General features: G+C 45.9%; 1 protein-coding gene across 8 annotated transcripts in view; it reads left to right on the plus strand.

The window, feature by feature from the left end:
• Positions 1-2,926: 2,926 nt before the first annotated feature.
• Positions 2,927-17,334, plus strand: part of NEO1 (neogenin 1) — a 178,653-nt gene continuing 164,245 nt past the window's right edge. For 2 of the 8 annotated variants that reach the window (XM_066559131.1, XM_066559132.1), the window contains exon 1: positions 2,927-3,187. In XM_066559131.1, the coding sequence (XP_066415228.1) occupies positions 3,073-3,187 (115 nt within the window). In that variant the 5' untranslated portion in view covers positions 2,927-3,072. The remainder of the gene's footprint in view (positions 3,188-17,334) is intronic. The other 6 variants (XM_066559136.1, XM_066559130.1, XM_066559135.1 and 3 more) reach the window with 6 other exon arrangements.

The following is a 17,334-nucleotide window of genomic DNA, read 5'->3' on the forward strand; positions in this document are numbered from 1 at the left end:
TACCTACATCTGATTTCTGCAGTAAATGAGGTGGAAGTTGTTGGGGCACTTGCCTGGCTTCCCTGACCCTGGTTCAGTGTCTGAGCCTGGCATATCCTTCTGCACTGGTTGCCTTTGTCCTGGTGTTTGGTAACTGGGGAGTGTGTTACAGTGCAGCCTGAGTGCTTTATTGAATGTGTACTTCTTTCCCATGTAGCGATAACCCCAGTAATGTAATCCTGAGCTGACATTGATGCAGGCCATCAGCAATGTGGAAATTTCCCTCTGTGAGGGATGTCATGGCTGGCACAAGCTCCAGCACTCCAAGGGGGTGAGGCACATTCTCAGTGTATTTCAGGTACTGAAATACAGGTGGTCTGCATTCCCATTCCCAAATCCTCACCTTTCTGCTCTGCCTCCCTGCCCCAGTTTCTGTCATTCCCATTACTACATCGCTGTTCCTAGTGAATTCCCTCTTCCCACAGGCCCTGTTGCATCCCACACCCAGCCTCGGGGTCCTTTTCCCTTGCCCCACTCCAGCTCTTCCATCTGATCCCCTCTGCCCAGCAGGCTCTCCCTCAAACCTTGTCCAGAGCACAGGGACAGCTCCCAGTCCTGCCAGGCTGCATGTCCTCCTCCCAGCAATTCCTCTCATTTCCACTCTGGTTTAAAGTCTTCTCCCAGCAGCCTGGCTTCCAGACTCCTTCTTATGAGCTTTGCTTTATCCCTCCCTCCAGGCAGACCTGTTTTTCCTTCTGGCTCCTCATTCCCTTTCACCACCCTGGAGAACCTGTCTCTCTCCAGAGCCTCTGTTCCTGCCAACTTACCTGTCCCAGACCCAGTTCCTGTCCCCACTGTGTGTTTTTCAAGGAGCTTCCTGCTCTGTGTTTCCCAAGAAGACTGGAAGGACAGGTCAGCCCTTCCTACCTGCAGACATGGCATGGTCCAGAGCAGCCAGGAACTGGAGCTGCAGGTCCAGCTCTGATCCCACAGCCCTGGGCTGTGGTGAGGATGGAGCTGCTGGGGAGTGGAAGCTCCAGGAAGCCCCTGCCAGGAACTAGCAGGACTTTCAGGAGGGTTTTTATAGCAGGGTTTGAGGGAACACCTCTGACAAAGTGACCACTCTCATTTTCAGAATAGAAAATCCCTGACAGAAGGAACAGAAGGAGAAAATGTTTATAATTTTACCCAAGGTATGAACTTCAGATGCCTAAATTTCAGCACAGTGGTTAGACTGGCCCTATTAAATGCGACTGAGGGCAGGATTTTATGATGGGAATTGCTAACCAGCTTTTATAGGAGTTACACTACCAGTCCTGCCTTTTAATCACCGCTTCCATTTTCAGGATAAATTGCAGCTGGTTGCTGGTAATCCTTGTGGCATATCAGATAGCAGCATAGCTCGGCAAGGGTAAGCTGGAGAAACCCAAACATCCTTCTGAGGAGGTAATTATTCCATTGTGAAAATGCCCCGGGATATTTTTAGTGGCCAAACCCCCTGTTTCCTGACAGAAACATAAAATAATGAAGCAAGCTTCACAAGGAGAGACGCCTCAGACACCTGTATTAGCTGGTGCTTTGCAGTCACGTCAGCGTTTAATTCGCTGTGTGCATCCCCGTACGACAAAATCCACACCTGCGTTTGGGGCACTGAGCACTCTGCCAGCCTCTGCCTCGCACAAAACCCTCTCCATAAACAAATCTGCAAATCCCGCTGGATCAAGAAGAATTTCACGGGAATAGAGAGCTGCCTGCAACAAGAGGGACACCCTTGCCACACACACTGAGGTTATCAAGGGAAACTTTCCTTAACAGGAGTTTCACAACCAGTGTAAAAGCCTGGATTTTTGGAACAAATTATTTAAAATTCGTTTTAAAATGTTTCACAACGTGTTTTGCAGGGGATGTACCCATGGTTTACGTCCTGCAGTGCCCCATGGGTTTGGCTCTCTCCTGGTTACCTCCAGCCCCGGTCCCATGTAATTTATGTCCTGAAAGAGACGATTCAATTAGTCAATAATAAAATGAGCAAGGACACCGTGTGCATTGTAAAAATATAATTTAGTGGGAAACAAGCTGAGATGGAAAAAATATCAGGGTACTCTCCATATGATTAATGAAGGAGGAATGTATATTTATAGCTTTTATTGTGTCCTTTCTAAGGAGCCTGGATGTGGCAGTAGGGCTGGAACGGGCTGGTAACGATGCGGCATTCCAGTGATTTGGATTTGAATGGCAAATGCTGTATAAAACTAATTACCCCCAGGAGGATGAAAATACATCGCATTTGCCTTTTCGGAGCATGTCTGGCCTTTTCTTCACGTTATTTATCTTTGAGAAGCATGTTTACTGGGAGAGGCGGCATCCCGAACAGAGCAGCAGAGTCGCTCCCCAAGAAAACAAGTTTCCGCAAGTTATTTTTCTACATTTAGCTGGATTTCGGGTTTCTGGGCGGCTCTGGATTGCTGGTAACCAGCACCATGGCAGAGCAGGGCTCCCTCTTCCCACACCCTCCGGCTCGCCACATAGCGGGGATACCCGGATTGGTGCCGAACCGTCTGGTTTTCCATGTTTTTACGTGTGGAAAACGCGCAGGTCCCGCACTCATGCCGGGCTGGTCCAGGAGAGTGGAAAATATGCATTTATTGCCTTAAAAACCCACGAACTTTACGCACCGAGCGCCTGAGGGGAAGGGGGGGGGCAAAGCGTCGCCCCTCAGGAGAGGGCGGCGGCCCCGCCCCCCCGCGCGCGCACGCGCAGGCGCGGTGGCGCGCGCGGGGGGGCGGGCGCGCGCACACCTGGCGCGGGGGTCGGGGGCGGGAGGGGAGGAGCGCGCGCATGCGCGAGGCGGGGGCGGGCGGGAGGCGGCGCGCGCCCCGCGGGGTCCGTGTGAGGGAGGGACGGAGCGAGCGAGCGGCGGAGCCCGGCCCGCGATGGAGTGAGGGAGGGAGCGCGGCCGCTCCGCCCGCCCGCCGCTCTCCCTCCGCCGCCTCCGCGCAGCCCGCCCGGTAGGGAAGGAAGGCAGGAGGAGCCCCCCCGGGGGAGGGGCTGGCGCTGGGTGCAGCCCGGCTGCCGGGCGCGGGGAGTGGAGCGATGGCGGCGCGGAGAGCCCGGCGGCTCCTCGGCTCCCTGTGCATCGCCCTTCTCTTCGCGCAGCTCGCACCGACCGGCGCCGCGGCGCGGAGCGGCTCCCGGAGCCTCCTGACGGGTAAGAGCGCGGCGAGACCCCGGAGGCGGCGGGCGCGGAGCTGTGCGGGGGCGCGGAGGGGTCCCGGGGGCGGCGGGGCCCGGGGCGGCCCCGGCAGGGCGAGCGGTGCCGGGGGGCTGAGCCCGCTCCGCTCCCCCCGTGCGGGCACCAGCAGGGGCCACTGCGAGCCTCGGGGAGCGGCGGCGGTGCCTCCCCGCGGACAAGGGACACCTGGAGCCCCGTCTGCGGGGGATTGAACGCTTCACCCACCTGTGCTCCCGGCTCGCTGGTACCGGGGAGGGGAGCCAGGCACACCTGAGGGGAATCAGGCTTGCAGCTCACCAGTCAGGGGAGAAGGGCACACCTGAGGGAAATCGGGCTTGCAGCTCACTAATGAGGGGAGAAGGGCACAGCTGAGGGGAATCAGCCTTGCCATTTACCCCCGAGGGGAGCCGGGCACGGGCGGGCTCTGCCCCGGCTCGGGAGGGCTGCTGGAAGCGGCACGGACTCGGTACCGGCAACCTGTGGAGAGAGAGGAACTTGCCTGGGAACTGCCGCAGTAGCCCAGAAATGAGCGGTCTGGCAGCGTTTCAGCCGCGGTAGTTCTCACACCTTTTACCATTGTTGTCTTTAATGGTCCATGATTGAATCCTGGTTCTTTATAGGCTACGGAAAACGTAATCTCACCCAGGTGAGGCAGGAGAAGGCTCTCTCAAAAGCCCTTGCATGAGACCATTAATACCACAGAAGCCTCCTTAGCTTTGCAGCGATGTTATCTGTTCGTTATGCCAAATGCTGGCTTTAAAAAGTAACTTCTTTATTTCCTTCTTGCCAGCCATAAGCTAGTAGGATGCTTGAAAGAAAATCTGGTCTTGAATGCTGAGTGCTGGGATTAAAAAAAAAATACCCCCTGTAGGTTGATTGAATCCTGGTATTTTAAGAGAGAGCTCTGTGCAAATGAAATATGGAAAAATCTGCTGGTCAAATGCAATTTGGGAAAGTAAGAATGGTTAAATTCTGGCATTAAATGGTGTGATTGTTCTGTTTCAAATCACATTAGGCAGGATCTTCCACGGTGGTTCTCATCTTGGACACCACTGATGGAACCATGTGAGCTGACTCCTTTTGACAGGGAATATTTTTATTTATCCTCTTACACAGTACAAACTTTGCAGATTCCAGATCTGAAGTAGATTTTTTTTGCTTTTGAAAAATATTACAGTTTGACTCAATCTGCAGAACATGTGTATCAGATAAGTTACTTTGTTGTGTGTAAAATCTTGCCACATAGTGATTATTTTCTGATATTCCTGCTCTCCTGACAGCTCAGTAGTCTTACGGTTGTGTTAGTAGCTCTTTGCTAGTTTAAAATAATCTTTTATGGTTTGAGGAAATCAAATTAATAGGTGAAGTTCTGTCTGTTGGAGTCAAATATGTGAATTAAGTCTGCAGAGGGGGGATGATGTGCTGAAATGCTGTGGAATAAAACCTTCATTGGAGCTGTTTATCTGAGCAGGAATTTAGGAGTATCATTGTGGAAATCTTGGAAGTTCAGGTGAGCTCCTGCTCTCCTGTCTGTCTCTTGTGGAAGGTGCCTTTATGCTGTGTCCATGGATGTGTCCTGTGGGATCCCTGGGGAGCACCAGGAGCTGGGCTTGTCCTGTCTGAGGGTGTTTGCACCAGTACCTGGAGGAAAGGGAGAAAGGCTCTCTTAGTTCTTTGTCTCAAGAAAGAGGGTGTGTAGTGCATGAAGTTCATTTTAATTCCCACTATTTCCCATCTAATTGCCAGTAGTTTTTCTTAAATACAGGATGTTCCACATATTTTCTATGGGCAGGTGCTCATGGGAGAGGGACTTGGGTGCAGGTTACCTTGGCATGAAAGTTCTCCTGTTGGAGTTTAGATGTGAGGGGGGCAGTGCTGGTTTCTGTTCCATGCTCTGGTGAAGCTTGATCTCTTCAGGATGCTGGAAGAGCCTCCTTAGGCTGATGCTGAGGGCTGGAGAGGCAGAGGAACACCAGGTTTGTAGGTCCAGGTGGAGCTTTGGCTGTGGGACTCACAGCTCTCCTTGTCAAGGCTGAAGTGCTGCTTGCTATGTCCAGATCAGGGGATTTTAATGCAGAAAATACCCATGCTGCCATTTTGGTGTGGGTAAAAGTGCCATAAATGAGCAGAAGTTGCAGATTTGGAAGCCCGTGTTCTTTGTATGGAGTCGTGTGTTGGAGGGACATTTGATCCTATTTATAAATAGCTTCTCATGGCTCTCTGAAGAAGAAAAGAGTGCAGCTGAATTATTTTAGGAGAAAACTGTATAACTTCATTTATTTGTCTATCTGCAAACATCAGTGTGTTTTCCATTGTAGCTGGTTGCTCTGCAGATAAGGCAACGTGAGCTGCTGGTTTTAGAATTGGGACAATGTTTCACTTAGCTGAGGGAATAAAACAAATCAGGAAGAAGCATCAAATTAAGCTAAATCCTGCCTCCTATAACTGTTTGTAACTGAGTTGAGATAAGCATAAAAACTTGGATCTATACAGATTGCATTATTAGAAATAAAAATGAAGCTGGTGTCACCTAATTTTTAATAGGAAAGCTGTGATAGCTTGTATACACCATTAAGATTGCAAATGAGATTATTCAGAAGCAGGAAATTTGTTCTGTCTCTCCCTGGTATTCTTGAAGTCCTTGGGATTGGTAGGTATTTTGTTTTTAGAGGACAAACTGCTGCTCTGGCAAGTCCCAGTGGAGCAGAATTAGCAGTTGGTGGGCCTGGAGCTGCAGGAGGAGCCCAGAACTGAAGGGGTCTGTGAGCAGCAAGCTGGGAAGTGCATCCAGGTGCTGCTGCCAGGGATGCTCCTCCTGGGGAGTCATGGAGGGTATGGAAAGCTAAGGATGGCAGCACAGATCAGCTGGGTCCCTAGAAACAGCAGGTTGTCATTTGTTTCTGTTTTGTGTGTGCTGCTTGATTATTTCTAATTATATCCCAAGTTAAAAATAGAGCAGAAATATTCAGGTCTCGGTTACGTCCCAAGTCAGTTAAGCACCGGTGTCCCTGCTTGATGTTCCTGTTCCATATGGACAGGTTGCATATGGCTTTTGCACTGCATGTTTATTAGTCAGCTAAGAAAATTACTTGACTGGCTTATGAAGCTTTCCTAATAAACTAACACTTCAGTTTCAGAGTTGTCAGGTGTGTACACACCTGTGCCTAATGTGCATCACAGTGAAAAGCAGCAAACAAAAAGTGTCATAAAAAAAAAAAAAGCTTGGCTTAGTTACCTTGTGCTAACTTATCAGTGTAAGTAAGGAAGTTACATATGGTAGATATTTCCTTATACAAATAAGAGTATTTGGTTGTTCCTGATGATAAAATGCCCTTGTGATTTACACGAGGTTAACCTTCAGCCAGAGATTGTCACAGAAGTCTGGAGACTCTGTAGGCACCTAACTGGAGTTTGTTGCATGGCCAAGAGAAAGAGAATGATAATAAATGAGTGAGGAAATGAAGTGGGAGTTTAGGAAAACTACACAAGGAGCAGTGCAATGTTCTGCTTAAGTTTTGCTTTCAAGCTATAAAAACATTGAACTTGGGCAAAATCAGCCTGAGTGTCACAGGGCATTTGAAAGTGAATTTTATTATCATCACCAGTTTCATGGAGATAATTTGGTGTGTAAAATGTGTGCCAGTGTTTGTAGCCAACTTTTCTAAGCATGCAGTGGTTTTACAGATGCAGGATGTTTAAATGCACTTTGCATTGCCTATGAGGAGGTATAACTGGAGTTGTTGCTGTAACTGGTTACTGCTGGTTTCCCATGAGGAATCCGTGCTGATCTTGGGATGTCACTTGGTGGAAGGGAAACTCCACTTTGGCTTAGCTGGTTTGTAGGGGTCCCAGTGGCTGCAGGGCCCAGATTGCAGCTTCCATGCTGGATCCAGAGGGATTTTTTACCTTCCTCCAAGGGTTGTGGACCGTGTTCAGCCCCTGAGAGCTCCAAAGTCTGGGCGCAGCCTTTGGGAATGGCCATGGAGGCACAGGCCCGTGTTTGCTTCTCTGGTGTGCCAGGCTGAGACGGGAGAGCTGCCTCAAACACCGGGGTGCTGCTTGGATTGTCTGCCAGAACACACCTCTGGGTCTCCAATATTGAAACATAATGCCTGAGGCCATTGATTTTTTAAAAAGGCAGAATAGTTCTTAATAGAGCAAATGCCTCAGCGCAGTGGAAACAGTCATATTTTACTGATTGGGTGCTATTGATTTCGTCCTCCAGTGAAATTGCCAAGATGAAAGTGGTAATCCTGATTAATTCCATATAAATAGATAAGCCTGATTTGTATGTGTACAGTTGCAGGGTTGTGTAGGAAAACTGAAAGTCTGCTTTATATGGTCTATTAGGTGCTTTAATTTCCAGGGTTTTTACCATTTAGTATTCATGCAGAGGAGCATCTTAATTTTACAAAATAAGCAGACTATCAATTTATGATAAATCCTTTTTACATCAGTTAAAATATTTTTTTTTCCTCATTAAAGCTGCCCTTACCAAAGGCAATGAAGGAATTGGAATATTCTGCTGCTAAACTTTCTTGGGATTTTGGGTAATTCCCTGGAGTGTGTAACAACCACAAGCTGTTTGATTTGTGCAAAAAGAGAAGAGGTTTAATTTTAATGAAAAGTAATAAATTACTCTAAAGGAATTTTTTCTTTTTACATCAACACTAAACTTAACACTTCAATTGTTGCTTCTGAATGTTTTGGGATTGGGTGTATGAGTAGGAAAGAAATGACAGTTAAATCCATAAAGGTACTGTTCACACAGGACTGCCCATCTTGGGAATTCACTGGGGTCCAAATACATAAACTTGGGTATTTTTTAATGGCATCACTGATTCTCACTGCCAGTCTCTGAACTTTCCTGGTTCAACTTTGGGTTTGCTGTTGTGATATGACCAAGACTGAGTATGGCATTTTTTGGGAAGGAATATAGTGGTCATTCAGTCATTTAACAATATTTTATATTCCTATTCCTCTGACATTCTAGCTTTCATAGTTTTCCAGTGAGAAATTTCATTTTCAGTTGATTTAGAAGCAGTGAATTGTACAATGGAGAGAGCTTTTTTCCCCTCAAAGTGTGTTGTTCTGCATATGTTAGCTGTGAATTTTCTTCACTGTGGAGCTGTTTGTGCAGCTGGCTTGGTGCTGGTTACCACTGAAGAAATTCAGATGTTCTGCTTAGCCTGAATTTCTTCATTTGTCCATTTTAATCGATTGATCTTCTTTTCCTTAGTGCATTGCAGAGGTTTTAGCTTGTATGATGGACTGTTGCTGATGGTGTGGGTTTTGATGACTCAGTTCTTTTGGGTCTCATCAAAGCATGGCAGTTTGGTGATAATTTTTGGTATCCTCTAGTCATACAGTTTTGTTTGGAGATCTTTTAAAAGTGGAAAGGCTGTTTTGTGATTAAATTACCCACTAATTCATCTCTCTGCTCAAAGAAATGGTGCACTACTGTCTGTTGTAGTTAGATTGGATTTTAATTGTTATGTATATGGGTGTGAATCTTACTGTGTCTTTATTATGTTTTGTTTTGTTATTATCTTAAAACCCACGTCTTTGTACTTCTGCCTGCTGATCCCTTAAAATTTCCCTTTGTCTCTCCTAGTAGGCACCTATGTACTTGATATCCTTTGGGTTTTCAGTGCTTCATCAGTACAGCTCTGTTGGACTTTGCCATCTGTTTGTTCTTTTAACTTTCTTTTTGGCTTAGAAATTTGCCTAACTTACAAGAGGGTTTAATTCTAGCTCATATATATGGAGTCCAAATATATTCTACCTTTGTTTTTGTCTGATGCCTGTCTTGGATGTCTTGGAGCTGTCAGGGTTTGTGACACTGGGTCAGAGCATGTGTCAGTAGCCAGCACAGTTGTCAGCTGTTATTATTACGATACTTTGATGAATTTATCTTGTTTGATGTGTTTTTAACTCGTGACATGTGTCCAGTGCTGCTGCTGACCTCGGGGTGAGCAGCACAGAGCAGGCTGTGTGCTGAGGGCTCTACCAGGGCAGCCTTAGCTGCTGTTTCTTGCCTGTTGACATATTTAAGTTAGACTTGAGATGGTTTTGAAGAGACATTGTGCTTATCTACAGCTTCCATTTGTTTCATGTTCTGCATGAGTTTCCAGCCACTTAATGAGTGTTTTTCTGGGCAAGTTTTGCTTTGTTTGTTGTGTACTTTACAATGGTATTTTGAGCCATGGTAAATCTCAGTTTGTCTTCATGTTTATGTGACACTATGAATAGATACAGTATCTTTCTATATTTTAGATTGTGTATTTATAACACAGCACTGCTCCCTACATTGTCTGGGTAGTAAAAGCTCCAGCTCTGATTGTGTTGGTTCCATTTCTTCCTTTCATCTTCCTTTTGGCAGAGCCACCTTTGTGTTACTGCCATCACTAACAGACTTGAGCACTTGGAGGCAGCTTCCAGGTTTTTTTCATTCCCTAGTTCTCAGTGTAATTGTCCCACAGCTTGCTTCCACTTGGACTGAGATGGAGTCAAGCCCTGTATAAGCTTCATCTTTCTTGGCTTTCCTCTGTAGTCAATGAGCCCGAACATCTCCTCTTAACACGGCTCTGTGGTTTGTGCATTGAAACCTTATAATGTAACTGTAGTGAGGGAGGGAGAGCCACAAATAGAGGTGTTTGGATATTCCTTCTAAAAGTAGAACAGCCTGCCAAAAGTCATTTAAGTCATTAGACCTGTCATGACTTTTAAAATTGAGAAGTGGAGTCTAGCTTGTCTTCAGAATTTTGAGAGAGGTCACATTACTTTAAAAAAACAAACAGAAGAATCACAGAGTCATTTAGGTTGGAAAAGCCCTCCAAGATCGAGTCCAGTCATTTCCTCAGCAATGCCCAGTGCACCACTAAACCATGTCCCCACATGCCACACCCACATGTCTTTTAAATAACTGAATAATTACTTGAAATTATGGTTGTTGTAGTGTTGTGCATAGCAGAGAGGAAAGTTGGGTGTTAACAAGAAGATGAAATATTTCCAAAAGTGATTTATAAAGCCAAATGTTCCTGTTTGAAAACAGGCAAGGAAGGAAGTGTAAAAATCTGGAAATAAAGGCAAACTGCATCCAGCACCATTTTTTGCTGTGATAGAACACCTCAGCAGTTTGTAGTACGCTCCAGTGCCATTGGGATTGGAATTTTTAGTGGTGGGCTGTCAGTGCTCACCTTGCAGAAAATCCAGGTATTTTGTTATTGATCTGTGAGTCTTCCATTAGAAATGTGCTTGGCCAGATAGGAAACACAGGCGAGATGAAGTCGTAGCCAAGTGTTAATCCTATTTTGGTGTTTAGTTTGTGTTTCAAGCTGGCAGTGCCACTGCAGTGAGGAGTGCTGTGCCCTTCCTTGGCTTTCCTGGGTGTTTGTGGAGGATGTAGAGAATTGGATCGGATCCCTGCTCCTCTGCCTGCATCAGTACTCGTGCTGCCAGAAGGGACAGGGGGACATGGGCACAGGGAACGCTGCCACTGCTTTTCTGGTGGGGGGGGATTGGCATAGGATTGGAGTATGAAAAGCACTGGGAGCAAAATAACATTGTGTCTCTCATGTCACCATTTCAATCTTTAATATTATGTATTACAGCATATAGATTCCAGATCTATAGACTGAAACTTTCTCAGAAACTGTGCATTATTTATTAGCAAATTCATTGAAAAACAAATGTTTCATAAAAGTTCATTTTCAGATTGGTAACGAATTCTCAGTTCAGCTTTAATTACTGCTTTGGTTTGGAACTTTTTTTCCCACGCTGAAATTTCATTTGTTTGTCTGGTTCTGAAGTGGGAATAAAGCTACATGTTTCATCTTAAAATACTTAGCCTTGAGGGAAAAAAAATGCAAAACTGCCCAACAGGTTGTGGTTTCAGAGAAGGATGGAGGCCTGACAGCTCTGAATACACTCAGTTGCAGCAGTCCAGAGGGAACCTCGATTGATGATGCTTGTCTTGTGTAGTATATCATTTTTAACAGCTGTACTGGAGCTTTTGGGGGCCTGGACTTTCACAGTCATCCCTGTATCAATAATGAAGTCCTGGAAGGGCAGCACTTCATGGAAACCTGGTTGGAAGCGTAAGAAAACTATTAAGTGTTGCAGGGTGTGCCAGGTTGTGAAGGGAGATGGGAAATGCTCTTGACAGCCAAACCAGCCCCCAGGAGTGAGGAGAATGGCAGCCAGGTGAATGGCTCAGGGTGACATGGTTATTTTTTTCAGGGTAAAATGAAGTTGAAATGAGTGCTGGGGCTGTGCATGTCCTGGGGAGCTGAGGAGGTGGAAAAGTGCTCTGTGCCTGCACTGGGCTCTGTTGTGCTGTGTTCTTGGTGGGTCTGCAGAGCAAATAAGGGACAAAGTGTTTTGATTTGTCTTGGTTACCCCTTTTTGCTGAAGGAGATGTTGGTGATGCAGAGGTAGAAGTCATGGGGCTGACAGACCAACCTCTGCCAGCCCCTGTAAGGGTGTAGGGCACTGTGCCTTGCTTGTGGTGAGGGGACAGACAGTCCCAGGGATTCCAGCTGAAATCCAGCATCTGTTCTTACTCATTTGCAACAGCAAATTTAATACATTTTATGGGACACTATTTTCATTAGCATTAAGAGCTCTTAGAGACTGCACCACAGATTTTGGGTGGGACAGCCCTCCATCATTTTTCCAAGTTGCTTCCTTTTCTGGAATCTGACAAGGCTTGTCTTCTGTTTGAAGTGTAAAATAGCTTATTTATCCAAATCTTCACATGTTCTTGTTTGCTCATACCTACTACAGGTCTTCACAGCCTTCATTTTAGGTTCTATAGTTCTTCTGTTGCTATGGATTCTTTTTACTTCTCTCCTTATTTGAAGTTATGGTAGGTTTTGAAAAATAGTTGGATAGTATGAGATAAGAGATGGTTGAGATACCTGCAGTGATTTGGTAACCAGCTTGTGTTGTGGGTTTATGTAACTTTTTGGAGATGTGGATGAAAGAAAACCCACACAAACCATAACTGCAGAAAGTGGAGTGTCCTGGTGGCACAGCTGGAAAACCTTGGCAGTTCCACTGAGTGTGGGTTTGTGTTCTCTCTAAGTGCAGATATATAGGATTTCTTGTAGGTGATGTAAATATTGTAGGTCTGCTCTAAATTGAGGGGCCAGAATCTGCAAGGCAACACCACAGCATGTGAATAGAGGTTTTTGTATTTCACATCTGAGACTTTTGGAGGGGAAAATTGAATTCTGAATGTGGAAAGAAGAGAACCAGGCATCAGAGGCACCCAGAGCAGGATGCAATGCATTCCACATTCTAGGTAGTGCTGGTTAAAGGCTTTCCCTGGTTCAGCTCAGTTGGAATCTCTTGTGCTCATGGTAACAGCATGAACAGCCCCAAATCTGAAGTGTTGGTTTTCTAAAGTAATGTTTTCCAGTTGTTTTCTTTGCTGTTGTTGCCAGCTTTTCATTTCACTGAGGAAATCAGTCTGAATGGAAAAAGCCAGCATCGACAGGAGCTGGAAATCTGTGCTAGATCTGATCTCTGTGTGCAATCTGCTTTGTGCTGTTTGTGTTCTCTCTGGAACTTCCTGTGGAGGCACCACTGCTCAGGGCTCGAGCAGAGCTTGAGCCTGTGCTTTGGGGTTTCAGCTTTGCTTTCACATTCATCCTGGGCACACTGTAGAACTTTGGCAATAAGGACCTGTAAGAAGGAGATTTTTGCCTTTACTTTTGTCTTATGTGATCTTAAGCATTTTCTCCAAGTTTAGCCCATTCAAGACATCCTTGTTTCTTCAGAAGGATTTGAAAGGTTATCAAGTGCTTGTTTCTGTTATTACAGATGAATTTATGGAGCATATTGGTTGCTTAAATGGAATTTAGCTCCTGTCTTGTGAGCAACTTCATCATTCTTAAACTTGGGTGCTGAAGGCTTCTTGGTTATTGTGTGTGAGCACAATGAGTGGAGGTGATGGTGTTCATTAAAAAAATAAAATAATAGCTGGTCTTTGTAGGTTGTGCCTCAGTGGTGGTACTGAGAGCCTTGTGGAACCACTGCCAGGTGCAAAGCTGGGTTCACTGCCCCTTTGACTGTGATTGCCTTGGGATGCCAGCTGGATTGAAGGAGTGAACTCCTCCAAATCACCACACATTCAGTGACCTACCATGGTACTGGCATCTGAGTTCTTGGAACTTGTGCAGTCTTTCAGTGGAGTCAGTGGGTGGTAGGTTGAGTTGATGCTTGATAGCAGTAACCCAAAGGCTGAAAATTTATTTGGGTGACTCTTGTCCTACAGCAAAACCTAGAAGTGGTTTTAAGTTACAAAGTTTTAAGTACCTTTCAGGTACTGCTGGGGTAGGGCCAGTCTGTTACCTTGTAGCCAGGGAACTGTTCTGCATGTTACTGCTGGTTTTCTTAAAACTTGCTCCTAAGAGGTGTCAGAAACAGGACTTCACCTTCTTGCAGGGCTATCCAGGGCTGCTGTGTGGGTAAGCAGCCATTACCCATCCTCTGCAAAGGAGCAGGAATATTTCTGTTTTCAGGAAGCTGTTACAGCTTTTTAGGCAGAGCTTTGGAATTCTACTAACAAGAAGCCTGTTTGCTTTATTGCCTGGAAAAATCCTCTTCAGGCAGTTTTCCTAGAGATTGATAGGCAGGTGTTAGATGCTGACCAAACTGGGTATCACTGTAAGAGCAGAGCCACATTTAATTCATTCTTCAGCCTTTAATGATAATAACAGTTACATTTGTGCAGACTTACAGCAGTTGGAATCAGAAACATCCATGCTCCTGCTGTAATTGCTTCTACACCCTTCCAAGGCTGTAACACAGCCTTCAGTGGTGGCTGTGCAGATGTAATTTCATTTTGAGGTGCCATTTCCTAAATGCTTTTAGAATAAAAAAATGTAATACTTGTTTCCAAGCCTTGTGATCTGCACGTGAAGGGAAAGATGGCTCGAGGAATGGAATTGGAATGGTCTCTGCAGGTGTGTTACTGCTCACTGTGAATGAGGTGGGGTAATTAAAGAGGGAGCCTGAATAGACCAGTAGGCAAAACCCAACTTTTCAACCCCCAAACCCTTTAGTTTATGTAACTGTAACTGCCCTGCATTTTTGTATACAAACGAGCACACGCATGACTCAAAACCTGATTAAGATAGTATAAATATTTGACAAAAATAGCTCATAAATTCTGTCTTTGAGCAGGCTTTTGATGCAGGAAAGGAGCAGCTGGACAAATTTGCATTTACAAATCATTTACCTTAGGAGAAAGCTCAAGTTCAGTGCCTTATCACAAAGGCATTGCACGTTAATTATTTATCATGTGCTTTGATGCTGGGTTCTTGCTTTAATAAACCGTTCTGGGGGTGGTGGCTGCTGCTCCTTTTAGCTCAGCTCCTCCCTCCCCTCCCCTCTGGGTAAACCCTGCAGTGCCTTTCCTCGGAGTTTGCCTTCCAAATTGCTGCTAAGTTGGATTTCACAACTTTTTGTTAAAATTAGAAATGTTTCTGTGATATGTATTTAATTGCTCTGCCTCTGTCATCCCTGTGTCTAACTTTGTAATCTCTATAGAGATAGAACTGGACCTGATTTAATTCCTCTCTTTTACATGTTTTTGCACTTTCAACATTTTCTTTACAGAAAATGATCAATAAAAATGTTTATCACGGAAGTCTGATTAGAACTGTCTGTGCCATCTGTACTTGGCTTAAAAGTAGAAATTTGGTGGTCTCAGCACAGAAAATGTAAACTGTTCTGGTCAGTAGGACAGTCACTTCAAGCTTGTAAATTCTTGAGAAACTGCACTGATAACTTGGAGATCATTTTGAGCATGACTGTAACACCGTGTGAGATCTTTCTGAAGTTGCTTCATGATTTTTGGAGTACAAAAATAAAGATTTTTCTTAGACTGTACTTCTGGAATATGGACCTCTTGTGTCATCCACAAGCTAAACTTAAATAGCAATTAGGAAACTGTAATTCTTGTAGTTAAAATCCTTGTTGGAGTTTTAATCAGAAGTTCTCTGTATAGATCTGTTTTCTGGTGGCTTTTGTTTTCAAGTCTGGAAAAATCCTGTGTTTCCCTTTGCATCCCCCAGCTCCCAGTGTCTTTGGGAAGGTGTGTGAGATGGATAATGTACACACAGCCCTGGGTTTGTTTAGGTTGGAAAAGTCCTTTGGGTTGCTGAGTCCAGCTCTTCCCCCAGCACCGAGCCGTGTCCCCAAGTGCCACACGCACACAGCTTCTAAATCCCTCCGAGCATGGGGACTCCAGCACTGCCCTTCAGTGACGGTCCCTGGTACCCAACCTCAGCCTCCCCTGGGCTGCTGTTTCCTGGGGACACCCTCTCTGCCCTCCTGGCAGGGCCTTGTGGAGGACAATAAAGCGTCCCCGAGCCTCCTTTTCTCGGGTTTTGTGTCTGGCTGTTGATCCCCGGGGCTCTCGGAGGGTGTGGGAGCTGTGGGGCTCCCGGGAGCTGCTGTGGGGAGGGGACAGTTCTCTCCCTCTGGCCCAGAATTGTTAAGGATCACGTGTATGCTCTTTCTGGCTGACAGCAATTAGCTTTTCAAGTAAACATTGAAAGGATTTTTAAAGATGTGAAAAGGAGTATAATTAAGGAGAATGGTACTACCTTAATGTGGCCTGGAAGCCACACTGGGATTGAATAATTTTATTTAAATATATTTGCTTGGCAGAGGAGGTGAATGCTGTAGTGAGGGCCTCCTTCTTCAGGACCATTTTCTTTGTTAGCCTGGTGCTTGGAGCCTTTCTCAAGTGTTCCTCATTGTAGAAAAAATGATTTTCCTAATTTTTTTTTTAAGCACTTTAACCCTTGAGCACTATGTATGAAGTTGAATAGGAGAAGAATAGAGTAGCTGGCTGTGCCTGTGCCGGGGATGGAAATAGGAAGAGCTGTTTTGCTTTCTAATTTCGCTTGTTCTCGTGGTTTTTTTTCCCTTAGTGTAAGTGCCAGAGCAGGAGTCTGCCCTCCTTAATGAACACTTCCAAACGCTGGCTGCATCCCGCAAGAATGTGAAAGTACCAGCGAATTTTTAGAGCTCTTCATTTGTCAGCGGCTCAAGCCGCACCGTTGGCGCTGGAATTGGGGGTCACTCCCGCTCCTGTGACCCCCCCAAAAGCCGTCGGTGCCTTTCGTGGGCAGGCAGGGGATGTTGGCGAGCTGCTCTCTTGCCCAGGGCTGCTCTAATCCCCTCGGGGATATTTTCATTGCCTGACAGAGCACAGGAATGTCTGAGGCCGCCGCAGGGGCTGGGGAGAGCTCTTGGAGCGGCGGCCCTGCCCTGGAAGCGGCCGGAGCCCGGCGCATTGTCCCGGCCGGGAGGAGGAGGAGGAGGAGGAAGAACCCGCGCCCGCATCGCGCTCTTGCGGCGCGGGTAGGGCTGAGGGTGGGTGTCTGCAGCTTGCTTTGCCTTTCTGTAAGGCTGGGCACAAAGGACCCGCGATTCCAGCCTTCACCTGCAGCCACCCCTGCCCTGCCCTGCCCTGCCAGGCCAGCCCTGGCTGCTGGGAGTACCAAACCCGCAAGTTCTCACTCTGGTAAATTCTAGAACGACTGAGAACTCCAACTGCTGCTTCCAGCGTGGCTGTCACAGACAAAGCTTTTCCCAGTCCATTGTGGCAGCTTTTCTACGTGGTTATTGTTCTTAATGCACGCTTGCACTGGAATCGTTTGCAAGGGAAAAGCTGTTTTGGTGATCTGTACAGAGAAATGAATCCTGATTCTTACACGTTGGGGGAGAAAATGTGTACTGTGAGAGCTGAGTGGGTTTTGTTACCCCAAAGTCAAGTGCAGAAAAGCCTTGAAGATGTAAATATATTCAAATTCTATTTTAGTCAACACAATTGCGACTTGCATCAAAAAAGTAATTTTTTATATTTATGAGCCTAAACAGTTACAATATTATTCTGAAACACTGCAAAACACGGTGTTGTGCACAAGTTACAAGGAAACGTAGCTGCTTGCACTTGATGTTGTTTATCCAACCCTTACTCAATGTTGTAGCTCTTTGATGTAGCCTTTGCTTGAAGAGTGTTCTGAATTTTGCTGTTAGATGTTAATGATGCCAATATTAAGTCAATTCTTTCTGAGTACCTGATCAATATACAGAATTAT

This window comes from Molothrus aeneus, chromosome 13 (genome assembly GCF_037042795.1).
Source record: "Molothrus aeneus isolate 106 chromosome 13, BPBGC_Maene_1.0, whole genome shotgun sequence".
NCBI lineage: Eukaryota > Metazoa > Chordata > Aves > Passeriformes > Icteridae > Molothrus > Molothrus aeneus.